Here is a 14952-nt window from a genome sequence, read left to right as displayed (position 1 = left end):
ACATGTTTTAATCAAACACAAAGAGAATTAACAAAAATGAATTTTTTTTGACAAAATTAATGATTTATTCTACATGCCCGAATCATAAGGCAATCCAGACGGTTTCACCCATGAATCCCCAGCAATGAATTTGCTAGCAGTGAATTGAACTGCATCGGTCGCGGTTATGGTCTTAATCCCGCCCCATTTGACCCTCTTGCTCGTGTCAGCACCAGGCCCTGTATTTTGAAACTCTGAATAGAACAGAGTCTCTAATCCAAAGCTACCCGCCCACGGTGACCATCCTTCGGGGGCTATGAACCCTTCTATTGTCGATTGCATTATAATTGTCCTAGAGAATTGCTTCCACGGCCTTCCGAGGTATGCCATGACCTTGTACGGGGAAGATAAGAACTCGGGTGCGGCTGTGATGGTGCATTTTTGAAGAACTAAGCCCGTGTTCTCGCGCTTGTCGTCACGGCCTTGGGCAGTCACCATGCAACCTTGGTTTTCCAATGGTTGTCTCACTATCATTGTGCATTGTTGGAAGATGGCGTTGGAATCGCCAAAGATGAAATCGATTGTGCCCGAGATTTTGCATTCGCGGTAGTATTGACGATGGACGTGTGCGTAGAGAGTGTCTTGGTATCCGTCCATGTCGCATTGGTAGAATATGGACATGTCTGAAGATACTCGGAGAGCCACTGCTTGATGTTTTTTTGCTCCTGCGCTGTTTTCGAATCCGATTCCCTTTGCAAAGAAGTGATTTCCCTGAACAACTGCGCAAAAGAGGTGTATTTTGTGACACAATACTCGTGTTTTTGTATTGTTTGAACAAAAATGTGAAGTTGAGAGTACATACCAACGGTGGCGGTATTGAAAGTGGGAGTGCCGTCAACAAAGTTCTTATTTCCGGTGATCCTAGTTGTCGCGGCACCTTCTCCCAACAAAACAACATTACTCATCTTCTTATTAACAAGGAGATACTCACTATAGATTCCGGCCTTGATCTTAATAATGAAAGGAGTCTTGTTCTTCTTAGGAACCTTATTGAGTGCTTCCGCGATGGTTTTCACATCCCCTGACCCGTCCTTTGCCACAACAACATTCGGAGTCATTGGTCCACTGAAGTTCGGAGGCGGTCCAGAGGCAGCGGCAGTGGCAGTGGCAGTGGCGGGGAAGGAGGTGGATGAGGTTGTGACAGTGGCGTCAACGGTGGTATGAGCTTCGAGTAGACGGCGTTTCTTGGCATCTATCCACGACGGAAGCTCGTCTTCAGACGAAAGAAGTCTCCTGCCAGTGAGTGCCGAGATATTTAACGTGTTAATCGTGTCACCTAAAGCATCTATCATGGCAAGACCGTTACGCGTCATCTGGCCCGAGATCATTAGTAGTTGTTTCATCTTTTCGCCTGAATCACCGGTCGTGTTCTCAAACCCGTCGATACAAGTCCCCTGTTTTTACATATATGTGTATAAATTTCAAATCCCCTGTTTTACATACATGTGTATGAAATTGAAGTAAAACCTGGAAAGTTAGAGCTCCGCTAAGCCATGTTTTGAGATCATCAAAGAATTCATCCATTCGTGTTAAGTCAAAACTATCGAATCGATCAAATGAACTTTGAAGATCATCAACTGAATCTTCCAAAAGCCCTTTGCAATTCTCGAATGCTGCATGCGTTCGAGGATCGGCTTGCGCTTGCTGTATAACAGAGGAATTCTGCAATGCGGAAGAAACTTCCCCAACAGCCAAATTGAAAGCAATCTTAATAAGCTCTTTAGGATCGGATACATTGCCCGCAGCCGGTGTCAGAGTGCTCGTGCATGTTTCTTTGTAATCGGTGGATCTGCATAGAGATTCCACGGATTTGGTTGTGGTTGATATCTCTCCGTTGTTGCTATCGGACGCGGTATCTCCTCCTCTTTTGGAGACGGTTACAACACCGATAACTGCCGCCACAAGTAATATGGAGGACAGACCAAGTACTGCTATTTTATTTGCCATATTTGACGACGATGATGAAGAACTGAGAAATGGGAAGTTACGAAGATGGGAATTCAATGAATTATTAGTTTCATATTAGTGGAAATCTTTTTGACCTCCTTTATTGATCCTCAAGCAAAAGAGATAGAAAGGGACAATTGGGGAGATAAAGAGAAGAGACAGGAATATAACTAGGAAAATGACCGTTAAATTAGTTAGCAGATAGAGGCATACACTCATTTTCCGGATTTGATCATGTCTATACTTAGATATTTGGCCTTATTATAATTTTGTAGTAATACATTTCATATATTGAATAGAAAACATTAACATTATTCATCGAAAAACTCAATAATGTATGTTTCATTTTATTTTAATGACCAAAGTGTTCATTTCATATTCCTTGGTAGTGATAACAAGACAAATTATTGACCATGAGAACACATTCATCTTTTTATTATTTTTTATACCTTTTTTTAAGACACAAAAAGACCCTCTTCAAGATCTTTAAAGCCTAGCCCTTCTCAGCTCGAGTTTGGCAATGGTTCCAAGATGAACCTCATCTGGTCCATCGGCAATCCTTAACGTTCTCGCTGTAGCCCACTGATGGGCCAAAACTGTATCCTGTGATAAACCTGCAGCCCCATGAACTTGCATTGCCATATCAAGCACCTTTAGTGCCATATTAGGAGCTGACACCTGTTAATTTCCAAGCCAGAACGAAATTAATAAAAAAACATATAAAATTTCTTTTAACAATCGAACATATAGATATATATATATATACCTTGGCCATTGCAATAGTCCCACGGGCATCCTTGTTGCCTAACCGGTCAAGCTGGTCGGCTGCTTCAAAGACCAACAATCTCGTTTGTTCCAACTCTATGCGACACTACAACAAACAAGAGAATATGAAAGAGTGGTTGATTAAAACTGAAACCCGATCAACAATAATGTGAAGCTACAACCGCACTAACTTTGGCCATGTTGGAAAGGAATGAACCTTGCTGAGCAATCAACTTCCCGAATGTCGTTCTACTGAGAGCCCGTTCAGACATCAACTGCATTCCACGCTCAGCCGCACCAATCAGTCTCATGCAATGGTGCAACCTCCCCGGCCCCAACCTGCCCTGTAGGAAGAACACCCCCCAAAAAATCAAGCTAAATATTTGTAGTCCATACATTCAGAAGGATTATATTTAAAAAAAACACTAAAAAACCTGCGCGATTTCAAAACCCCTTCCTTCACCCAATAGGATATTTTCGGCAGGCACACGAACGTTATCGAAAGCAATCTCAGCGTGTCCATGAGGAGCATCGTCGTAGCCGAAAACAGTCAGAGGTCTCTTGATGATTACTCCGGGTGTTTGAATGTCTACTAAGATCATGGACTGTTGTTTGTGTTTTGGGGCTGTAAAGTCCGTTTTACCCTGCGAATATGATAGATTAAACCCTAAACTGTTTCTTCCTATTTTTACTAATACAAGAGGGTGAGGCCAAAACTGACCATCAATATAAGAATCTTGCATCGAGGATCCATAGCTCCACTAGTCCACCACTTTCTACCATTGATTATATAAAACTCCCCTTCTCTGCATAATAATATGTTTCAAGAGGGCACAAAATCATTAACTAGAAAAATAGATAAAGATGAATACAAATAAGTACCGTTTGATGGAACATTCTATATTGGTTGCATCAGAAGATGCGACTTGAGGTTCAGTCATCGCAAAACCGGATCGAATATTTCCCTCGAGCAAGGGGACAAGCCACTTCTCCATCTGCTCCTTGTTTCCATAACGCAGTAACACCTATGATGAACAGCCAGCCGAGGCAACCGATGAAACCATAGAAAAATAGTAGGTTTTTATATTTTTATAACCAGACAAACCCTTACCTCCATATTTCCAGTATCAGGAGCTCCACAGTTAAATACTTGTGGAGCAATAATGGATCTACCCATTATTTCACAAAGATAACCATATTCCAGGTTTGTCAAACCAGGACCCAATAAGTTATCAACATTTCTTCCTGGAAAAAGCAATTCTTTCGCCCTCCGAGCACTGTCAACCTGCATAACCATATATCATATCAAGAACACCAGCGAAACCACACAAAATTAGAAAGAAAGAAAAAAAAAGAATAAAGTCACGAACCGGAATAAATAAGTTCCAAATCCCTTCTTTTCTGGCCAGCTCCTTCAGTCTCTCCTCCTCCGGGTGGACTGTCCATCGTTTGTCGGATTGAGCCAATGCGGTGAATTCTTTTTCCAAGGGATATATATGATTTTCCATGAATCTAAGCACTTTTTCTCTCAATTCAGCAACTCTTTTATTGGGAACAAACCTTCCACCAATAGTCAACCCGACATCTTTCTCTATTTCTGCATTGTGTTACATGATTAATAATGACAATTCGATTATGATTTATGGAAAAATAAAATATTCATAATTTAGAGCTAACCAAATGGAGACTGTTCAGGAAGCACAGTTTTTTTATTAATAAAGGACCATGCAATGTCTATAAGAACATTGGCTTTTGCTCCAGCATTTTGAGCACGCTTGCCACCCGAAGCATTACCCTGAAAAGTTTGTCAACAAAAACGAAACTTGGCTTGATCAAGGTTATTCATATTTACTGTCACCTCCAAATAAAAAGATTAGCCCGCCAGCCAGCCAGCACTTTACCATAATCCATCTGCTGTGTACACCGGCATAGATTGATGCTCCACGGAAAAGAGAAAAGGCAACATAAAACTTCCACTCACCCACTGGCCAAGGCTTACCCTACATAGATAAACGTAAAAGATAGTCATAAAAAAAATTGACTCAAAATCAAAATTGGGATACGAGATGAACAAAAATAATCGTTTATCTTACAGCAGCACGACAATATTCAGCAAGGTATTCTTCGAGAGGAGGGATTCCTTGTGGTAAGCCACAAACTTCAAGACCTTTATCTTGTCCTATCTTTTCAAGGGAAACATCCACAAGGTAAGCCTACACAAAAGAAGAACAATGAAAAAAGTAAAATGAGTTAAAAAATCCATCCATATTCCTTCAAAGTAAAATCAATTGCAGTAAGAAGTAAATAACTTTGTACCAAGCAACTATAAGCAACATCACACATTTGATTCCCAAGAGTTGATAATTCCCAATCAATAATTCCAATCACCTTATCCTGAATCATACACAAATAATAAGTAACCCAACCAATAAGATAATGAATCTCTGTATCATAAATACTAGTTACCTCAACAGGATGAAAAATAAGGTTGTCAATCCGAAAGTCACCATGGACAAGTCCAGCAGCAGCTTGAGAATTATCTTCAACAGGAATATGTCGTCTTAGCCAATCAGCAAGCTCTAACATCTTCTCGTTTCTACCAGACTTTCCCTCACCCGTCGAATCAATATATTGCCTCCCCCACCTCTCCACCTATAATTGTTTTTCACCACAATCATAAGAAGAAAATAAAATCAATATTTTCTTATGTTAGCTCACCTGTCGTTTACAGTAGTTACTTGGACGCCCATAATTCCCTAGACCGATTGAATCCACTTTGACCGAATGTAGAGAAGCTAAGGCTTTGGCAATTGATTTGTAAACTATTGCTCGTCCATCAGGTGATAAACCCTGATCAAGGCGAAATCAGTAAGTGGGCTCATTTCAATTGGGATTTGGGAATAAAACTTGAGATCAGATAACTTACAGGGAGTTTGGGATCTACAAATATTCTTCCTTCTAAGTATTCCATAATGTAAAATGGAGTTCCAATAACACTAGAATCAGTGCACAAACAGAACACCTTTGGGACTGGAACCTGAGTATGAACACTCAAAGCTTGCAGGACCTACCTCATCGAGATGAATACAAAAGACCCATATTCAGAATGATGACAAATTTTTAACCTAGTTTTACATAGGTTAAGATATACCAACACTAGAATCAAATCAAATCAAATCAAAAATCAGAACCTGAAATTCTCTCTCAACTGCATGAGCAGATTCCAGCAATTTCCCTGGAGGTTTCTTTCTAATAACATAACGGTTCACGGAGGCGCCGGAACTACTAACCTCCAGTAAGAAAGTTGGGTTTGATTGCCCAAATCCAAACTGAAGTAAAATCGACAGAAAATCAATTGAATTTGTCTAACTTGGGTTATTTCAAGTTCTCTGATTGAATTTAGAAAAATAAGAGTACCTGATGAACGGTGAAGTGGGGGGGATCGGTTGGGAAACCGGGAATGGAAACGGAACAGTAGCGGATAAGTGGGTGGAGATCGAATTGCTGAGCTGGGTGAACTGGGCCAATTAGATCAGCAATACGAGTCGCCATTGAAGCAGAAAACCACGAAAACGGATAGATTCTCTCTGAAATATTGAAGACGACGAATGATTTGGCGGATTTATTTGGAGTAATGTAAAGACAGATGATTTCCTTTTTGATGACTATCTATATACCATGACTTTCTTATTATATTAGTAGAGTTTAGAATTCAGACGTTCCTAGAATGTCACGCTTTGAATTGATTATAATTTTATTACATAAATGTATTTTTATTTATGTTTGTTATGTAGTACTATTAATAAGTAGATATAGCATAATAATACCAATAATAAATTATTTAGTTAGATGTTTGGAAAAAATATTATTTCTATATTTATCCTATTTTATTATATTTTTTTCCTTGAAAGCCTGTTTTAGAAAGTTAATCCATGTTTTCCTTTTTTTTTTTTAGTAATTTCTCTTTTTTTTTTTTTTTTTTTTTTTTTTTTTTTTTTATTTGAAACCCATGAATAAAAGAAATAAGTAAAATAATTAAAGATAAGAATCAAAGTTTTAATATTCAACTTAAACAAAGAATTACCTTTGTTATCATTATTTTATAACAAAATATAAAATGTGTTTACAAATTACAAGTAATAATAAAAAAAAGTACATGAATGAAGAGAAATAAAAAATAAAATTAAGTAAATATTAATTTAACAATTAAATTAAATTTATATAAATATAAACGATAAAAATGTCTTTTACATTTTATATAACATTTTTATACTACCAACCAAACACAAAATTATAAAATTTATAAAATTTATAACCTTTTATATTTTCAAACAAATATAAATAACATATATAACTTATACCTCTTAATACTCCTTTATAACTTATAAACCATATAATTAATACCTATATAACAAATATCACCTTAATGTAATGTAATCATATAGTATTCATATATTCATTTAATAATTTTTAAATATATTTTAAGATAATTTTTTTTAAAGGTATATATATATATTAAAAATAAAAAAAACCGTTTAAACACAACGACAAAAAATTACATTAAAAAAATACAACAAAAAAATGATACTCGATAAATTATCGAGCTCTTAAATCATCGAGAAAAACAATTAACTCTTCAATAAACTCTACTAGCTTTCCTGAACGAATATCAAAAAACGTGATAATAATAACATTATGAATTATACGCATAGAACGATTACGATCATTAAAAATTTGACGATTCTCTCAAACCAGATAGTCGACCAAAAAATAATTTGGATGATACCCAAATATGTAGGTCTAATATATCAGCCGCATCAATCCAAACTTCTCATCAATTATTCAGACATCACTCAATTAATCTCAGTAATACTCCGCAAAAGATTCCAAATAATAGTCATCTTTCGATAATGTAAAAGTAAGTGAGTTGTCGATTCAACCTCTTCGTGATACATATGACTAATCATAATACAATTTTTTTCATGTATATATCTTTCGTATGAATTTTATTCTTGATCAATTGAATATTAAAATGACCCTATCTTTTGTTTGAAAGTTTGGTAAACCATAACAGCTCACTTTCAAATGAACCATTTTGATTTGGAGTTTGTTTGAGTGAGGTATATAATTATTTTATAAAAAATTAAATAGTATTAATATATAATGATAATTTTTTTTTTAAATATTTTAATAATAAATTAAATGATATAAGTGATTATAAAATAAATAAAATGATATTTAATTATGATTAATTTAAAAGAAAATAGTGCTAATTAAATATTAGTAGAGTACCCACTCACTATTTTTGTTTAGTTATTTAATTGAGATTTGATTCTCAAATCTGATCTTGTCAATAGAGTTGGTTTGATTTTAGTTATTTGAGGATTTTTTTTAAATTTTATTTAACAAAATTTGTTTGATAAAAAAAATTAAGTTATATTGATTTTTAGTTGTTTTACTTATTAAAATATTAATTTTTATTTAAAATTTAATAAAAATAAAGTAAAAATATTTTAATTAATAAAATAAATAATTTGATGCTTAGAATACTAAGATGTGATAAAGATTTTTTTTTTTTTAAAAATTAGTTAAAATTTCAATTTTTTTTTTTATAAAAAACCTTATCAAACAGATGTGGATCTTCTGTCTTACCTACCGAATAAAACATTGACGGATAGTCATGTTTAGTTTGGGATTAAAACTTAAAAAAGTCACTCAAGCTTGTCTAGAATGAGTAATAAATAGTGTATCTATTATTGTGCTGACATTTTCTTTTATATATAATATTTGGGAATTGGAATGTGTTCAAGTTATTTATTATTATTATCAATGTCAAGTTATGAATATTCACCATATCTCTCTACAGTGAAATATTTAATATAATGGCATGTTTGGAATCACAATACTTAATACAATGACATATTTGAAAACGTTTAAAATTGGAGTAAAGATAGAGTTGAACGAACAAATATTATTAAACGTGTTAATATACATCTAATTAAAAAATATTTCATAACATTATTTCATCTAAACAATATTACAATAAAATATTATTAAAAAATATAATTTTTAAGTAAATAAAATATAAATGAGCTGAAACCCAGCAAACACAAACAAGGAAATTAAAAAAAAAACTGATATTTAAATAATATGATCATCTGAATAATTTTTTTTAAGGACTGTATTAATATATATTACAAGAAGGAGCTTTTTTGTTTTTTATTTTTATTTTTTCTACCATCTAAATTTGAATTGGTATTTTGTTTTATTCGGTACAATATTTTATTTAGTCGGATCAAATTGGTCATTTCGAATTTTTGTAATCCGAATAATACTCTCAACATTTTATAGGGCGTATGCTGTTATATCCTACAATTGTGTTGGTAATCATTTCTCAAATTTGTATCCGTCTCAATATTTGCAGCAAAGGAGATGGTGTTATGGGATCTGAAGTTATTTTTAATTTGTATAATAAAGAGTTTTTGAAATTTATCTTTCATCTAAAGACCTTTTTACAAGTATTATCTAATATTTATATAAGTTTTTCGCTCTATTTTGACCATATTCATAAATATTTATTATTTGACATAACTTTTTCCAACGTTGTTTACCAACCCTTGGAGGTTGGTCAGGAGTAATGCAACCAATGCAATTACATATAGCCCTCAATTTTCAAGTCCCCAATTTTTAATTTTTAGTATACAATATTATTAATTATATATTATAAAGTATGTATTTCGTATAATATTATTTTCTTTTTATATTTATTTTTTTATATCACGCTATATTTTCTCTATATTATATAAAATAATATATATTTTCTCTCTCTCCATACTATATAATAATATATGACTTATTTCTTTCTATATTATATATAATATAATAATATATTATTTTTTTTCCCTATATTATATCTAATATAATAATATATTAATTTTTCTCTCTTTCCATATTATATCTAATATAATAATATATTAATTTTTACTTTCTATTATAATTTGTCATAAATTCAACTTAACCTCAAAAATATTTTTGAGATTACATCTTATTAATGCTTTTAAATTTATTTTTTTTATTTATTCTTATTCTTATTTTATCTTATAATCTCTTTACATTTTAAAATATCTATCATATTTTTTTTATCATAAATATATCATACACAATCACAAATATTATTAAAGGAGGTTTCAAAATAACTAATATCATATCAATACACCACCACAACCACAAGTATTTTTTTTAAATCAATGATCTAGTTATATATTTAACACTAGTAAAAATAAGTCTTTTACCGAAAGTAAAAACTTTCGATAAAAGCCCTAAATATGTCGGTAAAAGTCTTTCCCCGACAGCCTGTCAGACTGTCGGCATCCGTCGGTATTGATCTTGTCGGTAAAAGTGTGGAGACCTAACCCAACAGTTCTCATATCTTTCGGTATATCCTTTCCCGAAAGTTTTAGTAAAAGCTTTCGGAAATGCTTTAACTTCCTTTACCGAAAGATCTATACATATCTTTCGGCTCTGCTTCACTTCCTTTGCCGAAAGATTTATGCGTATCTTTCGGCTATTCTTTACTTCATTTCGGTTTTGCTTTATTGCTTTTACCGAAAAATATGCATATATATTTCGGTTTTGCTTTATTGCTTTTGCCGAAAGATATATGCATATCTTTCGGTTTTTCTTTATTTCTTTTACCGAAAGATATGCATATATCTTTCGGTTTTTCTTTATTGCTTTTGCCGAAAGATATATGTATATCTTTCGGTTTTTCTTTATTGCTTTTATCGAAAGAGATGCATATATCTTTCGGTTTTTCTTTATTGCTTTTGCCGAAAGATATATGCATATCTTTCGGTTTTGCTTTATTGCTTTTATCGAAAGCTATGCATATATCTTTCGGTATTTTCTCTTTACAGATTTTGAATGTTTTATTTGTTTTTAACATAACCTTAACCCGTTTATCAGTCAAACCAAATAAATACAATAATCAAAAAAATTCATTACATTTTCCAAAATTCAAAATCAATACGTATTACAAACACACATGTACTAATCCAAAAACATAATCCAATACTTGTTCCAAACACGATAACATTATCCAAAAACTACATAATAAACGTACTAACTCGGCGGTGGTTGTGGTGGTTGATTCATCCTTGCTAATATTTCTGCAATCTGTCTTTGCGTGTTTTCGTTATTAAATCGAACTATCTCTTCCAGTTCGTGGACCTGTCCCTGGAGATGTTGGTTCTCTTCTCTTAACGACGACCCTCCACGTTGAGAATTGCCGCCCCTCCGCCGATTACCGTGAAAGCGCGATGACCGGACGCCTAACCCCATACCCATCACCTGCCCGTGTAGTTGGGGCCCGAAGGCTTTCTCGGTCACCTCAAAGTTGGAGATATCGAGTGTTTCACTAATTATTTGCTCCATCTCCGTCTGCACATTTTAAAGTTTCATTGTATAAGATTATATATAGTTCTATTAAATTTTCAATTAAAACTTATTTATTAACTTACGATCTTTTCTTGTGCTAATGGGTTCAACGTCGGGATCGGGTTGTCTGTGGTGGGTCTCAGAGTTTGAGTCTTTCTGAACCTCTCTATGATAGTTGGTGGACGTCCGAGTTCAACCGTATGTACAAATAATTTAGTTAGTGTTTATCAGTAAATTAGTTAATTAAATTATTTATAATAAGTACATTACCAATTCTTCTTCTACGCGCGAAAAGGGTTTACTGCTTGTATGGTGCGGAAACTTCACTTGTTTTCTGTTGTCAATATTGATAGAGTTTTTTTCTGCATTTAAAATAAAAACGAAGTTAAAACTAGTGTCGTTAGTACATATTTCAATTCTGAAATTATACGTACCTTGAAACTCTCGGTGAAGAAGTGGTGTCTGCAGACGAACTCCCAATCTGATGGATCATAACAAGGTGGTGGATTCGCAAGCACGACTGCCTCATCTCCGTGATGAATCTTGACGTATTCCCGACTCAAATCAGAGCGCCACCTATCCCATATTTGTTTGGCATGTGCCATCCTGGTCTCTCTGAACGTATCTATAGACATATCTGTATTCTCAAATGGATCCTGAAATATAAAATCACCAAATGTTATAAAACTTCATTTGAATGTTAATTAATGTTCAACTTTTTACCATCATAGCATGCCACAGTGAATCGAGTTGGTCGGTACTCAAAGCTTTCCACTTTAATTGGCGATGCGAGATGAGTTGAGGGTCCCGCACCATCGACCCCACATGCCGAGACCACATACGCCTCGCATCACCATCTGGCCTCCCATCCATGTCTCCGAAAGTCAATTGCAATTTAGATCCTTGAGCCCTTTTAGCAAGCTCAATATTCTTATTCCGACCTCGTCTACGCGTGGAGGAAGAACCTGTAAAAAACAAATAATTAATACTTTTAGGTCAAAAACATTATAAACAATATAAACAATAAATATTTATAATAAATTACCGGTACCAGCAGTGTCCGGAGTGGAGTCATCCTCATGATGATAACCAGGTAAACAAATAACATTCTGTATTAGGAAAGAAGACGTATATCCCTAGTCAATTTGATAGTCGAGGCTTCTTTTGTATACTAGTTCCTATTTTTAACTAGTGAATCTATAATCAATCATAAATCTAGAACAACTCAATCAGAATGCATTCAAGTAACATAATTTGTTAACTAGTAGCACACAAGACCTGTAAATTCGATTTTTGCAAATGCATAGATGTAACTGCCTAGAAGATAAGTCTTCTTAAGCTCAAGTTAATCATATAGATATATTTTATAAAATGTAACTAATCAATTAGCTTAAACCCTCTCATATAAACTGATTAACCGATTAAACTAATCAATTAACCTAAACTTATTGAAACATCAACTAAATCTTCCCCTATCATGAGTTCATAAATCACTATAGCAATTAAACAAACATATTGACAAATACTAATAATGGTGTTGGAATTGGTGTCAGGAATTAAGCAAACATATAGATAATATAGGCTAGATTTTAGAACAAGGAAATAAATGTACTAACCTGAAGACAGGACAGTTGACGGCTCACGGGAGAAGCTGGTGGACGACTGGTTGGCATCGGAGGACGGCGACGGGAAGGATCCGTTATCAGAGAGAGATCTTACCTGAAGTAGAACGGCGGTCGGCGACGGATTCAACGGATAAAGGAAGGAGATCGGCGGCCAACGTCGGATTCAATGGAGATCGGCGACGGGAGGGTTTCGACAGAGAGGCGGAAGAGAGAGAGAGCAGGGGGAGGGCTTCTGCATAATTTGCGATTTTAAAACAGAAATACCGAAAGTTTTAGGAAAACCTTTCAGTTTTAAGCATAAATTATGGGCGACGGTTCTGTCTAAATCTTTCGCCTTTAGTCCAACCAATACCGAAAGATTTATATAAATCTTTCAGTTTTGGCCTTTAAAACCCAAAAAAACAAAGGCTGGAAATTTGGCAAAACCGAAAGCTTTATATAAATCTTTCGGTTTTACCCTTCAAAACCGAAAGATTTGACCTATATCTTTCGGTATTTGAACTTTTACAATTTAATTAATTTAACCTTTATTATACTTTATCTTTAAAACCTAAAACAATCCTATATTAAAAATCAAACACAAAAATCCCTACACATACAAATATAAAACATATTCACTCATTTATAATCAAACTCAAACCTTATACATCATACTATAATCAAACACAATCATATATTTGTAACTTTAATCACAACCCCTCTACTTTGAATATTGAATCACAATCCATATATTCTTGTACAATTAAACAATATTCATGTACTTAGAAATCAAAACATCAATTCTAAAGGGAAATAAATTAGTTAAGAGTCACCAAAACCGAAAGGTTTACCCTATATCTTTCAGTTTTGGCCTTAAATAACAAAAAAACAATGTTTTGAAAATTGGGCAAAACCGAAAGATTTATATATATCTTTCGGGATTGCCATAGAATACCGAAAGATTTCCCCTATATCTTTCGGTATTTGACCTTTCAATTATTATTATTTTCACTTGATTTAACCATTGTTATATTTTATCCTTAAAACCTAAACACAATTTTATACATATAAATCAAACACAAATTCTTACACATACAAATATAAAACATATTCACTCATTCTAAGTATATAATGATCAAACACAAAACTTGTATACATTTTATATACTCAAACACAAATCTTATACTTGTAACTAATTCAATCACAATCCATCTACTTGGAATATTTAATCACATACAATTGATATGCTTGGACAAATTTTCAAGATTAATGTACTTAGACACCAATTGGAAGAGGGGTAATAAATTTGTAAAGGGCCAAAACGGAAAGATTTACCTTAAATCTTTCGATATTCTTTGGCAAAACCGAAAGATATATATAAATCTTTCGGCTTTGACCTTTAAAAACCATAAAACAAAATGCTGAAAATTGGGCAAGACTGAAAGATTTGTATAAATATTTCGGTTTTACCCTTCAAATAACAAAAAACAATGTTTTTGGGATGTGGGCAAAACCGAAAGATTTCTCCTATATCTTTCGGTATTTGACCTTTAAATTATTATTATTTTCACTTGATTTAACCATTGTTATATTTTATCCTTCAAACCTAAACACAATCCTACATTATAAATCAAACACAAATCCCTACACATACAAATATAAGAACATATTCACTCGTATATAATGATCAAACACAAAACTTGTATACATTTTATATAATTAAACAACACAAATCCTATACTTGTAACTAATTCAATCACAATCCATCTACTTGGAATATTGACTCACAATTGATTTGTTTGGATATTTTAAACAAGGTTCATGTACTTAGATACCAATTGGAAGAGGGGTAAGAAATTTACAAAGGACCAAAACCGAAAGATATACACTATATCTTTCGGTATAACTATAATAGAAAACTCCGTACTTATCCGTTTTTCTGATTTTTTTAGAGGGATTAAAACTGAAAGATATAGTATATATCTTTCGGTATTTACTCTTTAAAAAAAGATTATTTTTTGGAAGTACTTAAAGCCGAAAGATATACACTATATCTTTCGGTATAACTATAATAGAAAACTCCATACTTAGCCGTTTTTCTGATTTTTTTTGAGAGGGATTGAAACCGAAAGATATAGTATATATCTTTCAATATTTACTC

At 33.4% G+C, this 14952-nt stretch overlaps 3 protein-coding genes across 4 annotated transcripts; all 3 read right to left on the bottom strand.

Moving 5' to 3' along the window:
* Positions 1 to 62: 62 nt before the first annotated feature.
* Positions 63 to 2010, bottom strand: LOC124919374 (pectinesterase-like). The gene is made up of 3 exons (XM_047459605.1): positions 1507 to 2010; positions 842 to 1433; positions 63 to 758 (listed from the first exon to the last, which is right to left on the bottom strand). The coding sequence occupies exons 1-3, from the start codon at positions 1984 to 1986 to the stop codon at positions 70 to 72; spliced, it is 1761 nt and encodes a 586-aa protein (XP_047315561.1). The 5' UTR covers positions 1987 to 2010; the 3' UTR covers positions 63 to 69.
* Positions 2011 to 2153: 143 nt separating this feature from the next.
* LOC124919373 (probable acyl-CoA dehydrogenase IBR3) lies at positions 2154 to 6415 on the bottom strand. The gene is made up of 17 exons (XM_047459604.1): positions 6169 to 6415; positions 5943 to 6080; positions 5678 to 5818; positions 5470 to 5601; positions 5218 to 5403; positions 5068 to 5145; positions 4845 to 4964; positions 4653 to 4751; positions 4429 to 4546; positions 4122 to 4348; positions 3863 to 4036; positions 3634 to 3776; positions 3473 to 3557; positions 3186 to 3395; positions 2943 to 3095; positions 2753 to 2857; positions 2154 to 2664 (listed from the first exon to the last, which is right to left on the bottom strand). The coding sequence occupies exons 1-17, from the start codon at positions 6301 to 6303 to the stop codon at positions 2473 to 2475; spliced, it is 2436 nt and encodes an 811-aa protein (XP_047315560.1). The 5' UTR covers positions 6304 to 6415; the 3' UTR covers positions 2154 to 2472.
* Positions 6416 to 11455: 5040 nt separating this feature from the next.
* On the bottom strand, positions 11456 to 12084 carry LOC124918936. 2 transcript variants are annotated; one of them, XM_047459011.1, is made up of 3 exons: positions 11911 to 12084; positions 11622 to 11843; positions 11456 to 11549 (listed from the first exon to the last, which is right to left on the bottom strand). In XM_047459011.1, the coding sequence occupies exons 1-3, from the start codon at positions 12058 to 12060 to the stop codon at positions 11511 to 11513; spliced, it is 411 nt and encodes a 136-aa protein (XP_047314967.1). In that variant the 5' UTR covers positions 12061 to 12084; the 3' UTR covers positions 11456 to 11510. The 2 variants fall into 2 exon arrangements, with proteins under 2 accessions (XP_047314967.1, XP_047314966.1); XM_047459010.1 differs by having other exon boundaries at positions 11536 to 11843.
* Between the last annotated feature and the right edge of the window lie 2868 nt (positions 12085 to 14952).

This window comes from Impatiens glandulifera, chromosome 1, assembly GCF_907164915.1.
Source record: "Impatiens glandulifera chromosome 1, dImpGla2.1, whole genome shotgun sequence".
Lineage (NCBI taxonomy): Eukaryota > Viridiplantae > Streptophyta > Magnoliopsida > Ericales > Balsaminaceae > Impatiens > Impatiens glandulifera.
The sequence above is the reverse complement of the archived record's forward strand: the minus strand, read 5'-3'. Positions and strand labels throughout refer to the sequence as shown.

Excerpts from the sequence above, each read along its gene's own strand:
- LOC124919373 (XM_047459604.1), bottom strand. The coding sequence starts at position 6,303 with ATGGCGACTCGTATTGCTGATCTAATTGGCCCAGTTCACCCAGCTCAG. Across the intron at positions 4,349-4,428 it reads TCCTGAACAGTCTCCATTTG|AAATAGAGAAAGATGTCGGG; the intron begins GTTAGCTCTAAA and ends AACACAATGCAG. Across the intron at positions 3,396-3,472 it reads GCAAGATTCTTATATTGATG|GGTAAAACGGACTTTACAGC; the intron begins GTCAGTTTTGGC and ends TCATATTCGCAG.
- LOC124919374 (XM_047459605.1), bottom strand. The coding sequence starts at position 1,986 with ATGGCAAATAAAATAGCAGTACTTGGTCTGTCCTCCATATTACTTGTG. Across the intron at positions 1,434-1,506 it reads GCGGAGCTCTAACTTTCCAG|GGGACTTGTATCGACGGGTT; the intron begins GTTTTACTTCAA and ends ATGTAAAAACAG. Across the intron at positions 759-841 it reads TTTCAATACCGCCACCGTTG|TTGTTCAGGGAAATCACTTC; the intron begins GTATGTACTCTC and ends TCTTTTGCGCAG.
- LOC124918936 (XM_047459010.1), bottom strand. The coding sequence starts at position 12,060 with ATGGATGGGAGGCCAGATGGTGATGCGAGGCGTATGTGGTCTCGGCAT. Across the intron at positions 11,844-11,910 it reads CACTGTGGCATGCTATGATG|GATCCATTTGAGAATACAGA; the intron begins GTAAAAAGTTGA and ends TTTATATTTCAG.